The sequence below is a fragment of the Apium graveolens genome, chromosome 7 (genome assembly GCF_009905375.1).
Source record: "Apium graveolens cultivar Ventura chromosome 7, ASM990537v1, whole genome shotgun sequence".
In the NCBI taxonomy this organism is placed as follows: Eukaryota; Viridiplantae; Streptophyta; class Magnoliopsida; order Apiales; family Apiaceae; genus Apium; species Apium graveolens.
The window spans coordinates 251,203,105-251,224,912 of record NC_133653.1 but is presented as its reverse complement, the minus strand read 5'-3'; the positions used below and the strand labels follow the sequence as shown (position 1 = coordinate 251,224,912).

General features: G+C 31.6%; 1 protein-coding gene across 1 annotated transcript; it reads right to left on the bottom strand.

The window, feature by feature from the left end:
• Window positions 1-9,373: 9,373 nt before the first annotated feature.
• On the bottom strand, window positions 9,374-12,103 carry LOC141674647 (uncharacterized). Its single transcript, XM_074481357.1, has 6 exons — window positions 11,728-12,103; window positions 11,359-11,577; window positions 10,918-11,058; window positions 10,190-10,625; window positions 10,000-10,105; window positions 9,374-9,907 (listed from the first exon to the last, which is right to left on the bottom strand). Exons 1-6 carry the CDS (start codon window positions 12,101-12,103, stop codon window positions 9,374-9,376), a joined length of 1,812 nt encoding a protein of 603 aa, XP_074337458.1.
• Window positions 12,104-21,808: the final 9,705 nt, after the last annotated feature.

Sequence of the window (21,808 nt, the reverse complement as noted above, 5' to 3'; positions counted from 1 at the left end):
TAAGCTCCCCTGGTTTTATACAGAAACAAATTTATCTAACCCGCATTAAATGAGATCTATAATGCAACCGACAATTATTTATTTAAAGATTAAAATATTATCAATATGAGTCATGAAATTAAATGTGAGCATGGCCTCCTTTTTTTTTTTTACTAATTTTGGCTTATAACCTTAGAAATGAGTATCTGTTCTCAACAATTCTGGGGGTGAGTCAGGATCGAACCAGGATCAATGAGGTATTATCAAGCAGATGTTAACGGTTGATCAAAAAATCTATAAACTGGATAGACTATGCGAGTTATTGTTTACTGATCACACTCGGATTGGTGGATTTCTCAGTGAATGAAATAAGTAACCAATGTCAAAGTAAGAGCTACAGATGAATGCCCTGAATCTGCTGCCTTAGAACCGGAAGTGACTTGGAAGAAGTAAACGGAACCTAAACCACGAAGTACTGAAATTATAATTTGGTGACTATTTTGCATAATATTATTATTTTATTTAAAATTTTGAATATATATGCGACATCAAACATTACAAAATATTTTATTCTACCAAACATCTTTAGTTTGCAATATTTGTTCAAATTGCAGACCATATACATTATACTTATAAACTTAAATGATATTCAACAATGTTAAAAAATTAATAATATTCGTAAAATATACTTCACAAAATAATATATTTCATAGTATTTTTTATTGCAAAAATATAGGTGGTCTTCATGGAATTTTTCTCTACTTTTGAAATATATATTTTATATAATATATCTTTTATCTATTATAAGAATAGAATACTATATTATTATAATATATTTATATATATTTATTGCATCAGTACAAAACAATAGACAATATAATCTCGCAATAATCTCGCATAATTTAGGGTTAGTACGTTATTATTACTTTGGTAGGTTATGTTTATAATTATACGGTTAGGATTAGATTTGGTAATTTAATAATTATTACATTTTAGGTTTATAATTATGAGTTCTAGGTTTACAGTTATGATGCCTTCAACAAATATGTTAAACGACCAATGTACATCATTTTTATGAAGCATCAAATGTCTTTCTTTAATCGTCAACAGGCAAATTTTATTCAGACTAGTTTATTGAGCCCTTCGCATGTGTCTTCTATTTCATTTTTCTTTTACATCTGATTTTGATTATTCTGAAATTATGAATAATAAATAAATATAATAAATTAATAATTTTAGAAAACGTTCTCTCGTTTAATTAACATGTTTATTCCGATAAGTAGCTTTTTCATTATTCAAATATATAATATCATAAAATTATATTATTTATTCGTCAATAATAAATATAATATTTTTTTATTTAATAATATAAAATTTTGAAAAAATAACAAAAATAAATTGAAAGGATACGAGAGGTGCCATATCACGGCCCTCATATAATTTAATATATAAATATAATTATTTTTAAAATTGTTGAGAATACATATTTACTGCATATACTTGTATTTGTAATTTCATTGGTTAAAAATTAAAATAAATATTTTGGAAAAATTTAATATAGTAAGTTATTTTAGGAGAAAGAGAAGAAATGATATGAAATAAAAAAATTGGAGAATGTCTAGATAATAAGTTAATTTAAAAAAGAGAGAATTTTTTGAGAATATTAAAGTAAATTGCAAAATATGTACCTAAATTTTCCAGTAGATGCTGAAGTTTACTAATCATGCAAAATGCATACTACAGTCAAATCCAATTAAACCTGCTAAAGCTTTGTCTAATGTACAAACGTTCTTGTGAACTTTAGTGTACCAAATTTTAAATCTGAATCAGACCTACTCATTCATGTAGTCTAGAAATAATAAAATATATTATAGTATTTACAATTATATATATGTTGTTTAAAATAGGTAAAATTTACATTTGGTAGTTAGTATATACATGCATATTATATATTTTTAAAAATTTAATTATTTATTTATTCAATATACTTTCGTTCCGTGTCGTTTATTTATATTACAAACACAAACCTCACACTAATTATATTTATTTTTTTCGTGTTCATATATTTTCGTATTTATGTGTACCATGTCGTGTAGCTATATTAACATGACGAGGGCATTTAGGCCATTTCATCAATATAACAACTATTGCAATGAGCTGGTGGTGTATGCATGCCATCCTCAATTTAAAAAATACTCCCTCCGTCTCAATCTTATCTGTCATATTTGATTTTTTGTGGTCAAATTGACTCTGACTGTAAATTAAACATCAATCTTTCATTATTTTGAAAAATCAAAAAATACTTATTAAAATGAATTATATGTACCTTTTAATGATATAATTTTTATATTTTATTCAATTATATACTATATAAAATTTTCAGTCAAAATTGGGTCAATTCGACTGCAAAAAATCAAACATGTCAGATAAATTGGGACGGAGAGAGTAATAACTCAGCTGATTATTAAAATACAAAACAACTAGTATTAATGATTGTAAATTATAAGGCACGTGGTATTTATATATATAATATTAGGTTAAATCCTAAGTAATGCAACTGTTCCGTTAAATTTAATATTCTTCAAACTTTTTTATCCAAATCATCATATAGTAACTTTAATATATTTTTATAAATATATAATAAATATAGATTTACAATAAATATAAATAATAAAATAACTAGTGAGAAGCCGTGGTAGTGGTCATAATTTAGCTGAATAAGTTGTGATTGTTTAGCGAGTCAAGAAGATTATGTAATTTAACTGGATAACGAGGATATGTTTAGAACTTCAGTAATTTAGTAGTATAAATCGGAAGTATAACACTTTTATTTTTGTTTTTAATAATCAAAATAAGGGGAAATTATGGTTGAACCAAAATATGTCATATTCCGCTTATTATAATTTAGTATAAATTAATATAAATTTGCCCTACAAAATTTAGAAAATATTAATTAATATCCTGAGGAAACTAGACCGGCGATACATAATTACATGTAATATAAATTAATCAATTTTTCAATTATAAATGGTTGTACAACTTCTAAAAGGTCCTGATTTTTTAAAATTCATGATTAAAATTTATGGATACTAGTTCTAAATTTTGATCTTCACAACTATTAACATCAGAAACACAAGAAGGACACATGTTCATACAAATGGATAAATATTTTAATTACACATAATTGTACAACATAAAAACAAAAAAAAAAGTTATAATTGATCTTTTAGATGTGATCTGACACTAAGTTTAGTAGAATCAAATTAAATTATGTAGAAATAAATAACACATTATTTTGCATATATTACCGTTGTTAAGTTGGATATGGAAACTAATTAATTTGGCATTGATTAAGAATTAATGAACAGGTCATGAATTAATCAGAAAGTTACTTAATATTTATATAAAATTCAATATATTAACCTTATTTATTAATCTTTCATAAAATTATTAATATAATATTTTCTTTATGTCCCAATATAATATTATATTATTAAAGTCATTTTTAAAGTTTAATTTAAAAATTTACAAAGATGATGTATTCAACATGACGCAGCCTCCCAATAATACATATAAGTAGGTAGAAGAGAATGACTTGTTTGCCCCTATTTTGTTTTTTCATTTGCAAAGCACATTAACGGAGTTCTCCACATGCGTGTTTTGCTAGATATTAAAGTTTAGGTACACAAGATGCATAACTAAATGTCAGCTACACAATTTGATATTAGTTGAAAATATTATGATGTTAAATTGATTTCAAAGTCTTAATGGAAGATGTTGCAGATATATTAGGAGAATATTACGAATAATGATAAATATTTATAAATATTCATCTTTATAATATTTCAAAGGCTAAAAATTACAAGAAAACTTTTGGGAAAATATAATATATCAAGTTGGTTCTAGGAGAATGGGAAAAAAATTATTAAAAAGGAAATTTAGGAGAATATTAAGATGGTAAGTTTATTTAAATAGAAAGCAGAAGTTTTAGGATAATAATATAATGGTAATTTGATTTTAATAATTTTAATGGAAGATATTGTATAAATTTTAGGAGAATATTATGAATGATAATAATATATTTAGGAGAATGTAAGTTAGTTACAGTTTTTGATATTTATTAACACAAAAAATTGAGAAAATCACTACAAGAAAAAAGTCCATAGACATCGCTTTTTGGCCGATGTCTATGCTGTTTCCCAACCGATGTTGATGTCGGTGATGTCTATTCTATACATCGGTGAATACCCGATGTCTATACTCGATTAGACATCGATTTTAGTTAAAAAAACAGATGTCTATGTGTTGATTATTAGAACAAAATGCTATAAATAAATTATTTAATAACTAAATTACACCTAATTAAACATGTTAAACATATCATGAGCTATGTTTTTTTGTCACAAAAACATCGATTTTAGTGAAAAACACTGATGTCTATGTGATGATTTTTTAAAAAAAATGCTATAACAAAATTATTTAATAACTAAATTACACCTATTAAAACATATTAAACATATATTGAGCTATGTTTTTTGTCACAAAAACATCGATAATTTTGACAGAGGTGATGTAAAATGGCATATTAAACATCTGTTTCTTTAATGAAAGGTGATGTCTAATTAAGCGTATAGACATCAGTTTTTTCTAGAATGAAGTGATGTCTATGTATCATTTAGACTTGAACATGTTAGTATTTCACATCAGTTATTTGCCTTAAACTGATGTACTTTGCGTTTTTTGACATCAGTTTTGTTTGGTTAAAAGTGATGTTTATAACGTCACTTGACATCAGTTTTATCTTAAACAAAGTGATTTCTATGTTTAATTTAGACTTGAACCTGGATTCCTTTGACATCAGTTTTTTACCTTAAAGTGATGTACATTATCTTTTTTGACATCAGTTTTTCTTAATTGAAAGTGATGTGTAAGAAATTTATAGACCAAATTGTGTAAAGTTTTACATCACTAATTTTCTAAAAAAGCGATGTACTCGTTACTAATAGACATTTGTTATAAATAAAACCGATGTCCTTTACTACATAACCAAAACTAAAATATTGGAATAACACGCATCCATACAAATCTAACCAGTCAATCATTCATACATTTAACCATTCAATCATCCGAAAACCACCAACACCAACCCCATCATCTGCATCAATCATCCAAAAATCACCAACACCAACCCCATCATCTGCATCAATCATTCAAAAACTACAGAATCTACATTACCAAATGTACAACCCCCAGCATTTGCAAACCTATACACCAACCCCAGCATTCATACACTTACATTTTTACTACACAGAACCGTCTAAATTACCAAATGTACGACTACGCAAAAGAAAAGACCTTGAGTACAAGAATTGATCAGATATGCTCTTGGATGAACTGCAGAGCCTCAATGCGAACTTCATCTAGCTGTTCAATGCTGTAACACGATCAAGTCTTGGCCAACCACTACAAATTCCAAGCAAACAAAATTCAGTACATGAATGAAAAGTAACCATATCGAAAAGTAACCATATCTCAATATATAACAAACTAGAAGCGTCAAAGTAATACCTTTTTAGCAAAATTCAACTTGTCATCATCGATAATTTCTTTCATGTATCGCATTATTACATACGCACATTCAATCCCACCGGGTTATTTGGGAGATCCCTATTTCATTAATTAAAAGACAAATCAGGCATGTCAAATAAATCATATATATTAAGCACAAATATTAGGTACTCGATCTATTGTACTTACACTAAGAAACTTTGCCTTGGCCATCTTGTTGCCCCTGCCGGTTTCAGAGTTATAACTTTTCAAAGCCCTGCATAAAAAACATAAAATCTCATACAATGTACAGAAATGAACATGCAATTATACCAAACTGTTACGTTAATAAAAATTTACCTTGATAACGCCTTTTCTAGTTCTGAAAATTGTGTCGGGTGAGGTAGTGGATTCAGAATATATATTTCCCCTTCCCAGATAACGACCAAAATCCAATGCATACTATTTTCACAAAAAAACAAAGATAGATAGGACACATCACATAGAAGTTTGTACTATCCATGTTTTTAATTTTTAGTATTAAAATAAGTACTTACTTCTGATTATGCGGAAGAAAGAATAGGCGATCCGGGTTACCCTCTCTCAACCGGTTTAAAATGTATGCTTCAAAATCAGCATTCACGTGATATGTGGATCCGGGGTCAATAAAAGCAAATATCTCCGCCAGTTCTGGTATTTCACTAATCTCAGAATGCAAGTGCCTATCGAAAGAGTGCTGATATTAAAATGCAAGTTCTGGAAAATTACAAACATTAAAAAAATGATCATTAAAAAGAAAAAAAAGGTAACTTACGCCATGTAACTTGCAACTACTGCTTGGCCCAACATTTCAAACTCCAATAAAGACACAACATTCTTATGCAACAAATAAATTGTTTTTTCATGTCTAAACACATTCGGCTCACATCGAACCTGGATACTGACCCCGGTAGTTTTCATCCAAGTTATTGCATGTTTATACAACAACTTAAAGCCCTTTGGCACTTTCGCACCTGGCTTTGCTTGAAGAAATTGTGCCTTCAAATCCTGCAACCCATCATTCTTTTTTATTTTTTCAGCACTTGTTCGGGGCCTTTCTTTTTTCTGCACCTGATGATAATATAAAACCAAAATAAAATGTACGTACCACTTAATTTTTAATATCTTGAAATGAACAATTTAATTTCAAAATTCAGACAATATTATACATATATATATTATTCATCATACCGCAACATTTGTGTAGCTAATTAATTCCCCAGGCCATGCTAAAAAAGATCCTAGAGCATCGCGGACAGTCATCATTTCGTCACCACGTGTCTCAGCTAGAAGCAAGGCATCTGGTTTTATGAGGCCATCAACGGAGACACATTGTTGTCCAATTGGTATATCAACTCCATGTACCAAATCAGTTAAATTATCCTCGCGAGGATATACCATACCAAATGCAACCTTATTCTCTAGTCTCTCGACAGATAGCTCATAAGATCGTTGAGCCTATAATATTTAAATAAACAAAATTAAAAAATTAAGGTAACAATGATTTACCTTAGTAAGATTAATGACAAGGTTGCTCACAAAATTAAAATAACTTACGTGACTTCCAGGAGGTGAAGGCCTAGTTGGGCCATCTGTAAAAACACAGTCATCATATACCAACACAACTCCTCTTGCAGGTGGTGGATTTGACTTCATTTCTTTATCCTTTTCCGGATCGAAACTTGCCTTTTCAGATGGCATTGGAGAGTGAAAAGTACCTCCACTTTCGATCATTGACTTCAAGCGATCAATCTCTGCCTCGAGAGCTTGCATTTTTTTTAAGCAGTTCATCCCTTTATCGATCACGGACCATCAACTCTGCCTTTGTGATTCGAAGCTTTGGCTCTCTCGGCAAATTAAAGTATTGTTTTGGAGTGATGTACCCTCCAACAGCCCGAACCCTCCCAGAATGCTCACGACTCTCCAAAGCCGTTGTCAGAACATCTTCAGCACCAGAAAACTGAATCTCACCCTTCTTCTTTTTTTCCAACAATGTGTTCTGTTAACAAGAAAATAAATTAACCAAAATGGAGTTAACTAGTTTTCAATAAAAGATAAATAATAATTATTTCGCATAATTGTAATCAGTATGATTAAAGACCAATTAACTAAACATATTTAAATTACACAAGCTTGCTAAATCAAACATGAAAAAAATAATACAAAACATTGACAGGGGTCCTATTTATACTGATTCGCCTACTTTACAGATTTATGTCGTCCTAATTTTACTGATTTGCCTACTTTAATGTAATTTAACCAAAATTAAAACTTACAATTTTATCGCATACAACAGCCAAATCTTCATCGACCTCTTCGACCTCTTGTCCGTTTTTCGCTTACGAGCCTTTTGCCAAAAAATCGCTCTATCCGGTTCTTCTCCCGGATTCAACCTTCCTTTTTTATCTGTTACAAATAAAATAAAATACAGTAATACAAATAACTCCAGGGCTAAAAAATGTAGGACTCTAATTTATTATGGACTGACCTATTATAAATTAAATACAGTTATACAATTAAATGAACTTTTCTTACCTCATCTTCTTTTAAACCGATGTAGCCCTTTCTTGACAACCGGTGATGATATTTTCTCTTAGACACTCTTTCACATTGTGTGTCATGAATTTCCTAAAAACATGTCACAAGATTACAAAAATTACAACAGACGATGCAAAAAAATCACCAAAATCATATATTACAGAATTAAAACATACCTTCCACTTAGAATCAGTCCTCTGTCTCACAAACCTTTTCCAGGTTGCCTTACTAACATAACCATAGCCTCTTTGCGGCTTACTCAGCTTCTTCTTTTCTCCAATAAATGGTAGCACATACTTTCTCGTCAAATCAGTCTTAAACTGTCGCCATTTAGAGCCTGCTGACTTTAGGACCATGTTTTCAATTTCTGGTTTAACTTTGAAGGTAGCCTGAAAAAACACAAGTTCACAAAATCATATAAGGAAAATCTTATATTCAATATCTACATTTGATAATAATTTTTTACAATTGATCTAGTACCTGGAGATCTAACCAAAGCTTTGATTTTAATTCAGGGTCTACATTTGGCCACGTAGGAATGTCGATTGGAATCGTAGTCCTGGCCAACATACCAATGTAAGACTGCCAACGGGCTCTAGTTTCCCCATTAGGAATCCCCCATTCATTCGCAGTGACTTTAACTTTCTTCCCGCGAACTTTCTTGACAATCACTTTGTATATTGCGCATACGCCTCGCTTACCCCCAGACTTCCTTGTAGCAGTATTAGTTATAGTATTCGTCTGTTCTGAGTTAGTCGGTTGAGATTCCGATGCATGCCCTTCATTATTTTCATCATTGTTCGGAACATCCTCCAGCCGCTTGGGGCTTCCACCGCTAAGATTCTGTGATGCAGTCTTTTCTGATTGCTTTCGCATTTGCTTTTTTGGTGCCATTCTTTCCTCTTCCTCTAATCTGAAAAATTAACTAATATTTAATATATTAGAACAACTATACAGTTCATGGTATAATGTCTAACAGATATGCAGAAAATTAAACAAAATTCTCATTTAATTGTCAAGAAAAATTACAGATAGACTTCTATAACTACATTGAAAAATTACAAGAAAACAGAGATCACAAGATACATTACAAATAACAAGAAAAATTACAAATAACAAGAAAAATTACAAATAAGGAGAATATATAGCTAGACTCCTATAACTTTTTGACCCATATACCCTCAGCATTTTCTCTTCTATTACAAACACTTGCATCATCAATATTAGCAGGGTCACATGTAGGGATATTAGAACAGAATGGGGGAGGGTTTCATGAGGTGTCTTCAGGAGCATCTTCATTGTAAACATCATGATAGTCTCGAGTTGTCGCCGATAACACTACGGACCAATTAACATCAACTGGATCCTCAATATAAAATACTTGGTTGACTTGGTCAACAGAGACATATTTGTCCTTTTTGTGACCTGGTCGATTGAAGTTGACAAGGGTGAAACCAAGATCATCGGACTTGACACCTTTATCACTTGCTGGCCATGTACATAAAAACAGAGGGACCTTGAATGCGTGGTAGTCTAATTCCCATATTTCCCTGATCACCCCATAAAATTTTAAATCACTCTCTATAGGATTCATGTCCTTAGCACTAGAGACTTGGACTGTCCTCGCAACTAATGACACACCACTATTCTGAACTACCCTTGCATTATCTCGATCCTTTGTGTGGTATCGGACCCCTTCAACAGCATAACTTTCATAAGTCAAAACTGAAAATGAAGGTTTCCCAGCCAACCATCTTATAGTTTCAGATACGGCTTCCGCATTCTCCCTCATTTCTGTACTGACCTACATATAATTTATAGATGCATATAAGTAGCTACAAATTTAAAAATACGACTTATAAAAATAAAAGAGAAGGAAAAAGAATGTAAACCAACTTTTTGTTCAAACCAATCGGCAAATTGTCGATTGTGCTCTCCCAATAGCCACTGTACACTCTTCTTTTTCCCTCGATAAATCTCTTCCAAATATTTTTTATGCAACCTGAAATTACTTACATCAGATTCGACTAAACTATACCAAATACAACTTTAACAATTATATGTATACTTTTTATGTTTTACTTACATAACATATGGTTCCACTTCCGAATTATTTCGAAGAACTGAAAGATGAGCCTCATCTCGTTCTTTTTCCGCCACTGACTTCATAGTCACATCACCGATTGGACCAGAAATTTTTTTTTCATCTTTCGGAAGACCGGCTATTCTACTACTCCCGCTATAGAACTCACTGCAAAATTCTATTGACTCTTCTTTGAGGTAACCTTCAGCTATAGAACCTTCTGGATAGAATCGGTTTCTTACATAACTCTTCAATATTTTATTGAAGCGTTCAAATGGAAATATCCATCTATAAAAAACCGGTCCACATAATCGCAGTTCCCTTACTAGGTGGACCATAAGATGTATTATAACATCAAAAAATGACGGAGGGAATATCTTCTCTAACTCACACAGGGTCAATATCACATCTGCTTGTAATTTATTCAACTTCGACACATCTACAACTTTGTTACACAGAGAGTTGAAGAAAAAACACAAATCTTATGATATTAACCCTAACATTTTTCGGAAGCACTGAACGAATGCAAACAGGTAGTAGTTGTTGGAGAAGGATAAGGCAGTCATGGGACTTTAAACCATACAACTTCATATCAATCATCGATACACAGTTTCTTATATTTGAAGCATGTCCGTATGGAAGTTTCATGCCCTACAATGATGCCAATATTGTTTGTTTTTCTTTCCGAGAGAGAGTATAAGGGGCAGGAGGTAGGTATGTTCTTTTCTCACCTACTTCTGGAGCTAAATCAGGCCGTATTCCCATGTCAACCAAATCAAGACGCGAGGCAAGGCTGTCTTTACTCTTGAATTTCATGTGCAGAAGTGTCCTAATTATATTATCACACCCGTTCTTTTCGACGTGCATGACATCTAAACAATGTCGAATATGGTGAAACTTCCAATACTCTAACTCAAAAAAAAACTGACTGTTTTTCCCATGGAGACTCCACCTTTTTTGGCTTCCCCCCTTCCCAAAACTGAACCTAAGTTGTTGTTGTTGCCCCAACACTTCCTCTTCGCTAAGTGGTTCAGGTGCACAACCAAATTCTTATTCTCCATTAAAAGCTGTCCTTTATCTCCTATACGGATGATAAAGATCTAAATACCGACTATGTCCTTGGTAGCTCATTTTTCTACTACGACTTAGATATTTAGCCACAGTCTGATCACCGCATACTGGACAGGCCCTATAACCCTTATTAACGCACCCCGATAAATTTCCATATCCCGGAAAGTCATTTATTGTCCACATCAAGATTGCCTTTAGAGTGAAAAAGGATTTAGTATGGGCATCGTACACGTTTGGTTCACCTTCCTCCCATAATTTTTTTAAATCGTCGATGAGTGACTGGAGATATACGTCAATATCATTACCAGGCTCTTGTGGGCCTGAAATTAATGTTGTTAACATCATAAACTTCCTCTTCATGCATAACCATGGAGGAAGATTATATGTTACTAACATAACTGGCCAGCAGCTGTACCGATTATTTAATCCATTGTTGTGTGAATTTATACCATCGGCCGCTAATCATAAACGTATATTTCTTGCCTCGCTACCAAACTCAGGCCACCTACAATCTACATTTCTCCAAGAAGGAGAATCAGAGGGGTGACACATCTTTCTATCTTTGGATCGATTATTTGCATGCCAACTCATTAATTCAGCAATAGATGAAGATTTAAACATTCTTTTAAATCTGGGGATTATCGGAAAATACCACATAACCTTAGCTGGCACATTTACCCTAACTTGACCATTTTTCCCAACTTTCCAGCGAGAGAGATGGCATTTGGGACACTCGGAAGAAGACTCGAGAATTGGACCCCTGTATAATACGCAGTCATTTGGACAAGCGTGGAATTTAATATACTCGAGGCCTAAATCAGTCAAGGTTTTCTTGGCTTCATACATATTAGACGGAAGCAGATTATCTTTAGGAAGAATTGATCCAATTGATTGAAGCTGATCAGTAAAAGCTTTATCAGAAACTCCAAAGCTAGCCTTCCAATTATGTAATTTTAAGACCGACTCCAGTTTAGTACACTCACTTCCCTCAAACAAAGGTTGTTCTGCATCGGCAACAAACCTCTTAAAGTTATCTGACTCTTTATTGCAATCTTCCCTACTATAGGCTGCTTCACACACGTTAAATGTTTCTAAAATTGGTATGGGCTTCGAGGGAGGACAAGTACTACCAACAGATGACCTAGTACTATTATCATGGTTTTCTCCATGCCAAATCCAATCAGAATATCCTAAACTAAACCCTGATTCATAAAGATGACCTCTGATTATATTCACAGAAAACTTTTTGAAGTTAGAGCAGTGTGCACAAGGACAAGGAATTTTCTTAGGGTTTTTAGCATTTTCCTCGGCAAATATCAAGAAGTTTTCAACACCAATTTCATACTGTAGAGAATCCCTATCGGCTTTTATCCAAGACTTATCCATTTAAAACCACCTGGTATGTCACTAAAAAATTTAGTATAAGGCTTATATTTATTTTGTAAGTCTAATATTTATTTTAGAAGTTTAACTTGATTTTAAGTATGACATCCACACATAGGGCAGACTATAAACGACATAAGAAAACTGAGAATTCATATTATACATAATGCATATTATATATTTTAATGTTATATATTTTATTATAATATGATATGAATCGATTTGTAATGCATTACGTAATTCATATTATACATTTAATTATAGTACTAGTACTATATATTAACTAGTCATTCGGTACTTAATGTATAATCAATATATAATTAACCATAGTATAATACTCAGATCACGGATGCAGATTATCAAATTATAAATGTATTATTTTCAACTAAACACTTGCATACACAATCACTAAATTAACCACACACTTGCATACAAAATTCAGAACACGACTACATTTAAATATAACATACTAATACCAAAATGAATTCTCCTGCATATAATTGCATATAAAACAAAACTGACATTTCATATAATACATAATGCATATTATACACAACACATAGATCAATATAAGAGCCAACTACATAGCACATAGACAAAAAAAACACTATCAAAACTAACAAAACAAATCAAATGTATAAGCGTACAAAACAGAGTTGGAAAAGAATATGCACCGAAGATCGAAAAATTAAACAGCACTAATGTCCTGCAAAAACAAATCACAACATTACAAACAAATGAAAACCTAATTTATAAAAATAAAAAAAAATAAAAAAATACAAATGTACAACAAAAAACACCCAAATTACCTAAAGCTTTAAATCTTTTTCTCAACTTAGGTCCTGTATACAACAAGAAGAAAAGTATTAGCAACAAGTTTAGACATTAAATTAATAAAAAAAATAAGGGTTTCGAATTAGATAAAACCCCAATTTACAAAATTAGGGCTTTGAATTCAAAAATCCTCAACTTTTAAAACTGGTCTTCATGCAGAGAAGACCAGTTCGATTCAAGTAGATACAACACTTAATGAAGTAGAGAGGTTAACTAAAAGAGGCTTAACGGAGAGATTGAGAGCGGAGAGAGAGAGAGAGAGAGAGAGAGAGAGAGAGAGAGAGAGAGAGAGAGGAGAGAGAGAGGTTCCACAGACAGGTTCGAGAGAGAGAGAGGTGAGAGAGAGAGGGAGAGGTTCGAGAGATTGTGATGGTGAGATGATGGCCGGAGTTCAGAGAGATTGTGAGGGGAGAGAGGTTCGATCGAGAGAGAGAGGTTCGAGAGAGAGGGGGCTTCGAGAGAGAGAGAGAAAAGTTCTATTAGTTTTTAGTTTTTTAGTTTTTAGTTTTCTGTTTTGATTTTGTTGTGTCTGAAAATTGATTTGGGGGAACCAAAATTTGGTTAAGGGGGGAGAATTTTGGGATTGGGGGGAATGTAAAACTAAAAACTGAATGAAAATTTCACTAATGGGGGAAAGAAATGGTGGGCGCGAATTTTTTTTTTTGGTGAATTTTAGACATCGGTTTAATTATAAACGATGTCTACAAAGAACAAAGACATCACAAAAACACGGGGTGATGTCAATACTTTTTTTAACATCAGTGGCAAAGTTAACCGATGTCTAATGTCTATTGACATTATTCTTGTAGTTAATGGAAAAAATAGAATAAAAATATTTGAGAAGCGCCAGAAAAACGGTTCGTCTTCTCCTTTATAGTATACTACTAGTCGATAAAGTCGCGCAACGCGGCGGCCTTAAAATTATTTATATTTAAAAAGTTTCATATTAAGATTATTTAATAAAAACATAAACTATTAGTGCCGATCAAAACCGAACCCAAACCGAAAAACGGTCTGAACCATGTTAATTCAGTTCGATTCGGTCCAATTCTTTCAAAAAATATTTCGGTCTGGACCGAATAGACCAAATCTTAAATATTATAGTTTTATATGATTATATAAATATTTTATAAAATCATAATGTTTAATTTACATTATATTTATACACTCTTAAGATGTATCATATTACTATAAATATGTTTTAGATTTTATAATTTTTGGTTTAATTTTTAATACAAATTTTTTTTTAGAAAAAAATTTGGTCTGTTCAATTCAAAACTAGACTGAACCAAATGATTTCGGTTGGGTTCGGTCTGATCCATAATAAAACTTAGGTCTGGTTCAGTGCACGAAAAAATTACAATACGGTTCAGTCCAAATTCAGAGCGAACCGACCGAATGTTCAGCTATAATAAAAAAATTACTCATATAATTGTCGATACTGATTTTTGTGTCAATTTTTGTTAGGCCGACACTTGTTATAATATATGTAACAAAACAAAATTACTTACATGTTTCTTTATCATAGCATTCATATCATGTCTTTTTGAGATGACAATAATCATACTGATTTGTATCATGTTTTTTGTTGTACAAGACATGCATGTATAATAACAAGACTAAGTCAAATTGACAGCCCTAAGAATTAGTTGTATGATAATCTAAATTTGTATTTTATACTGTATTACTTAAATCTTTAAAAATTTCAAAGATTAGACTGGAGTATTTTTCTATAAACAGTCTCAATCCTAAGAATAAACTCTGGAAGAAGATCAAGAAGATCACGCCTCAGAGAAATTGTGAAGAAGCTTGGAGTTGAATAAATCTGTTTTGGAAAAAATATTCTAAGTCAAGATATCTACAAGTCACAGATCAAGTCATATAGAGAAGTCATTTGAGAACTCCATAATGACTTATCGAGAAGTCCAAAATAGCCTTTAGAGAAGTCTCAGAGATATCGACAAGCCAAATGAAGATATTAAAATTGGAGATATTTATGGCGCCATCCAAACCCGGGTAAGAAGTTTAAGGTCTACACACACACACCTTATTTATAAACCTTCTTATAACAATAATAAAGATAATAATATGCAGTGACCTACTTACTAATTTATATGGATCGCAACAGGTTAAAGTATGCACACAAGCCACACACACTCTTATATTACAAGCGTCCAAATCCCAACTATTCAAACTTACAACTGAATATTAAACATTCTTACAAACTATTAAACTAATAAAAAAGTCTTCAGCTAGCTTATTCCTCTTAACCTAGAATCTTAGCTCGCACACTGGATTGGGGATCCTCGCTACCAACGGGTTCCTTCTTAACTGGAAAAGAACATAAATAGGACCGCACAAATGAGCTAACTAGCCCAACGAGTCACATTGACAATACTGAGATTAAATAATGATCAAGTGAAATGATTTAAGGTATCAAGTTTATGGATGAGCAATGATTTAGAATTGGATATTAAGTTTTCATTTAAAAAAACCAAGGTTAGGCTGCTGATCAGTCACGCACTAACCCCGAGCAAGGCACACAGCTCTGCTCTAATTACTGGATCCAAGGCACATATTGGCCTGACTTGACCATCAATCTGGTCTGACCACGAATCTGGTCCACATTGTATAAAACAATCCAATTCTATAATAATAACAGAATAAACAATGTAAAGCAATAAATAAAATCATAAACAATAGTGGGTTTCAAACGTAAGATGGTTTACAATCTTCACAGGGGAACAACATGGCAGTTACAAAGATTGGCTATCAACTGGTACAAAAGTTGGATAACAAAAGAATCAAAGTCTTGTGGTTATGAGGATTTATCTTTCAATGTATGAGGGTCAAGCAATCTCAGTTCTGTAATTAGTATTTAGTTTGTATGTATTTGTGGAGTAGTATCGTATGTTTGTGGTTCGTATCTGGGTATCCAACAACCAATGGTTCAGAAAGAATAAGGCTTTCGGCTCCAAGATCAATAGCTGAAATCAAGTTTTAGGCTCAGTGCTTCAAAGCACTTGCAGTATAAAAACAAAACTATCAATTATTCACAATATGTCTTGAGAAGGTTAAGAACACTTGCCTCGTCTTAATTCGCTAACGCTTCACTGGCTTTCAATCACAATCTCATATTCTCCGACTATCTGCTTCCCTTTCCTATGCCTTGCCTCTTCTTCTCACATATCACAAGTATCTATCAATACTCATCTCGCATGATTCTATTCGATATAAGCTTCTATCTACCCTTCGTTTTACCCAAATACGATTTACAGATTGAAAGATACGATCAAAACAGTCATATAATATACACATATGCATTTAACATATCAATTAATGCACATATAACACGTAACACGTAAAATGTTTGATGAAAATAGTTTTTCACAGAAGATCTGATGTTAAAATGATTTTTCAGATATTTAATACGATTTTTTAAACAATTTTCGGAATTTAAGCGGGCCGTTGAATCATTTTGAAATAATAAACAGGGTTCGATTGCCCAAATCTGGCTTTAAAATAATTTTATAATAATTATCGAGCCTTGAAAACAATTTTAAATAATATTTTAAAGCTCGAAACTATTTTTCAGAATTTTTAAATCAAAATAAATAATTAAATCTAATAAAATAATTAATTAAAATTAATTAATAATTAATTAAATCAATTAATCAATTAATTTTCAAATTAATTGACCAATTAACTAATTGATTATTAACTAAAATTAATTAACTAATTAATTCAGATTTATTTTTGAATTAAAAAATAATTTTTGGAATTAAAATAATAATTTTTAGAATTTTTACTAATTAAAACAAATTTCGGTAATTAAAATAAATAGGAAATATTATTTTTAAATATTTTTAAAAAAGGAATCCTAAATTTGCAAAGTCTGGAAACTTCAGGGACTATACTGTATCGTTCTCAAAGTACAGGGGCCTGTTTGTAATTTTTGCAGGGCCACCGACGACTTCGTCGGAGAGTGGCTGGAGAACACGATTCCGGCCACCTCAGGCCACCAAACTCTCCAGTTTCACTCTCCTGACTACCAGCAACTTATACATGCAATCAACACAACCAAACAATCAAGGATTTGGCCGGAAAAAGAGCAAGAAACTTCGCCGTCTCCGGCGAGTTTTGTTTGCTTCGATTTGAGCAAACCAGGAATCGTCTGTTGATGTAATATACATGAATCGATTGCAAATTTAACCAGGAACACGATGCAATCAACAAAATCATATAATTACCCCTGGGGAAGAAACCCCCAAATTTCAATTAAGAACATTCATACGGGTTATAAACCCTAATTATGAAATTCGAAATTAAAACCTAATTTTGAACATGTTATTGAACTCCAAATCAGTCATATAATATATCAAAATCATCAGGAAGAAAATCTCTACAACATGCAATCATCAAATCTTACAAACAATCTCTCGAACCAAAATTCATATTTTAAATCAAGTTAATTCGAAAATAAATAAAAATATAGAAAAATACCAGTAGTTTCTGCAGTTATAAGGCTTATTGATTCTGATAGAACACCTCAAGACCTTCGTTTTGAGTACTCGAGCTTTCCAATCGGAATCCGGTAACGCCTTGAAATTGCAGTTTGAATCTCAGAAGTTTATATGAATATACTGTTTTATCTGTAAAATTATATAATTATTGACTGCAAATGATTTTCAGTACAAAATAAAATACGTTAAGGGCTATTTATAATTACAGAATATTGGTACCCTTTGGATCATACTTGATATAAAATATTACGTTTATTTGAGAAAACAGATCCAAAACGGTACCGGTTTTGAGATAATTATCCAAATCTGTAAATTTTGTACTGCGGTCTTGGTCTCAGCGCTTTGATTACACGTATCACGAGATGATAATTATAATAGTTTAATAAAATGATCCCTTTATCGAAAATATGGGTTTTATCGATTTACCGAAACAAATTTTGTATCGAAAATATCGCACCGGGACCCGCACGGGGAAAACCGTACGCTGGATCGAAAAAGTCAAAACATGGAAAATGCTCGGAATATTGTAATTAGGTTAGGAAGGAGTTCTCGAAAGAGTTTCTGGTTATAAAAACGTAAAAACGAGTGAGGTCGCTTGGTTCCCGATTATACAAAATAGTTTATAAATACTCCGAAAAATAATTTATTAAATCCATAAATCTTTTATTAAATCATAAAAAAATTAAGAGAAAAATATGACAATTATCTAAACTTTATTTTGGACGTATAAAATTAAAATACACAAATTATGTTATAATTAAACATCCAAACACATACACCATTTCACAAATAATTCACAGAAACATATAAAATATTTATTTATTCGCAAAAATAATTACACGATATATCCCAGATATTACAATATCGACAAGTCATTTCTGCATTAGAGAACTCAGAGATATCGACAAGTCAAATTTTCATTAGAGATCTCAGAGATATCAACAAGTCAAAAGGCTTATAGAGATCTCAGAGAAATCGATAAGTCATTTCCACATGCAGAAATTTGGAGTCCTCGACATGCCAAGTTCACTTATAGAGAACTCAGAGACCTCGACAAGTCAAAACACTTATAGAGAACTAAGAGATCTCGATAAACCATTATACTTATCGAGATGTCAGTTCTCTATAGTTCAAACTGGAGATCTCGATATAAACCATAAGTACAGAATGCAGACCAGCTAAGGATCCAAGATTGTCAATCAACAAACAAATCAATCATTGATTTGACAAGTCTACAAAAGCAGATTGAAGAGTACAAGATCAAAGGTTAAAATTATCTGACAAAGGAGAGTCACAGACATGCACGATTTGCAAAGATACACCAAGCCATAAATGGAAAGCTTTAGATAACTTAAACTAGGGTTTAGTACATTCTATTGCATGTTGTGTAAACCCATGTTTACTAATCTATAAAGTAAACACTAGTCCTTTGCTTTTAGATGTAACAAACAGATCTAGATTTTCTTGTAACTCTCTCAAGAAAGAAGTTGAGTTCTTTATCACAACTAAGAGTCTAAGAGTGATTGATGTCATACAACAAAGAACCCAGAAATTTGTAGCAAGACGTACTTGAATTTAATATAAAATTAAGTGAGTTTTGAAGATACTGTGTTTATGTCCATATTTATTAATCATGTTTAAACATTATATCTCTACAAGTTAAACTGTTTTGTTCACCATATCCGAAATAGTTTAAAGAGCTTAAAAATATCTATAACACATTCACCCCCCTGTGTTGTATTTATTACCTAACAAGTGGTATCATAGCAAAATTTAAAAGCAAACAGATTAAAGATCTTGAAAGAATGAATACACAGAAGCTTAGCAGTATCAAGATCCCTACCTTTGACAGATCTAACTATACATTATGGAAAAAGAAGATGATGTTGTTTATAAGGATGGCCAACCTATTATATGTTCAGATTCTCAAGAATGGCCCTTTCACCCCCATGTAAAGAGTTGAGGAATCTACAGATGGAGACATGGTCATTCCAGCTCATTATGCCCCTAAGGATCCCTCACAGTACACTGAACCTCAAAAGGAGAAAGTCTCTCTGGATAGTGTCTTGCAACTGATTTTAATAGAGTCACTTGACAATGTAATTTACAATAACATTATCAACTGTGACACAGCCAAACAGATCTGGGAGAAGATATAAATTATATGTGAAGGAACAGAGGAAGTTAGGTCAGACCAAAGAAGGATTTTGGTATCTCAGTTTGAGGGTTTTATAGCTAAACCAAAGGAAGGAATTATTGAAGTTTTTGCGAGGTTCAATAAATTGATAAATGACTTGCAGCTACATGATAAATATTATGAATCTAAGGAGGTTAACCTAAAGTTCATTATAGCTCTTCCTAATCATCTTGAACATTAAAAATCAGCCATTAGAAAAGGAAGAGATCTAAGCCAAATGACTTTGGAAGTTCTATATGAAATCTTGAAAACTTATGAACTTGAGATGCTGCAGAGAAAGTCATTGAAAGCACACCTTGGACATGTTGTTGATGGTTCTAGTGCTTTGATTGTACATGACAGAGAAGAAAGTGAAGATGAGCAAGATAATCAAGTTTCAGTTATTCAAGCTGTGGAACAAAAGAACAAAGGATCTCAGAAGCAAGTTGTGTTGGAGCTGGAGGAAGATGAATCCTACACATTGGATGAGCTAGATGAAATGGACCAATACATGGCCTACTTGGCTAGGAAATTCTCCAAAATAAGAGTCAAGAAGCCAAGGTTTTTCAAAGGCAAGGGACAAACTTCCAACTGCAATAATTGGAAACCAAAAACTCAGTATAATTCAGCTAGCAAAGGTTGTAACGTCTGAGAAATATTATGTAATTATTTTTATCAATAAAAAATTATTATGTGATTTTATGTGAAATTTGGTGAATTATTTGATAATTGATATTAATATTTGATGTTTATTTCTGATAAAAATTTAGATATTTTAATCTTTAATTATCCAGAATAAAATATAGAGTGTTTTGGTATTTTGTCTGGTAATTTTTGGATTATCATATGATTTTATAAGGATTTAAAAAATTAATAAAGATTATTTCACGTAATTATAAAAAAAATTATTACTTTTTAGAGCTAGAAATCGTCCCACTTCAATCATTTTTGCGTTTTTACAACCCGAAACTCTTCCGAAAACTCCTTCCTAACCTATTATGATAATTCTGAACACTTTTCATGTTTTGACTTTTCAATCTGGGGTACGGTTTAACCTGTACGAGTCCCGGCGTGAAACTTTCGATACGCAAATCATTTTATATATCAATAAAACTCGTATTCTCAAAAGATGAGGTTTTATCACCTTATTTTGTATAAAGTATTTTATAGGAAGCTTTGTTTTAATAATTATCCAAATCTGATATTAAAATCATATCGTCTTTAGAGTTACTTAGCGGCTAAGTAATTTATTTTTGAACCCGATATGTAAATGTAATCATTGAATTATTAAATGAATAAAATATGCGATAATTCTGTCAGCTTTGCTTTGCTTTATTATTAATGGTATATGATTTGTTGGGTACAAAGATTAATCGTATAATTAAATTATTGAATTATACGAATTGTTTTGCTTTTAAAATAGTTTTATTGCATATTTATTCGTATGAATGCTAAATTTTTTTTTAATTATTTGATAATTTTATTTAATATTTTTAGGAGTTTATAAAATTTAGACATCAATATTTTATTAATTATATAACCCAAAATAATTTTCTGATCGCATATAAGTGTAAATTCTATATTAAATCCCAGAATGCTTCAAAAATCATGAAATTCATATTTCCTTAAGTTTGG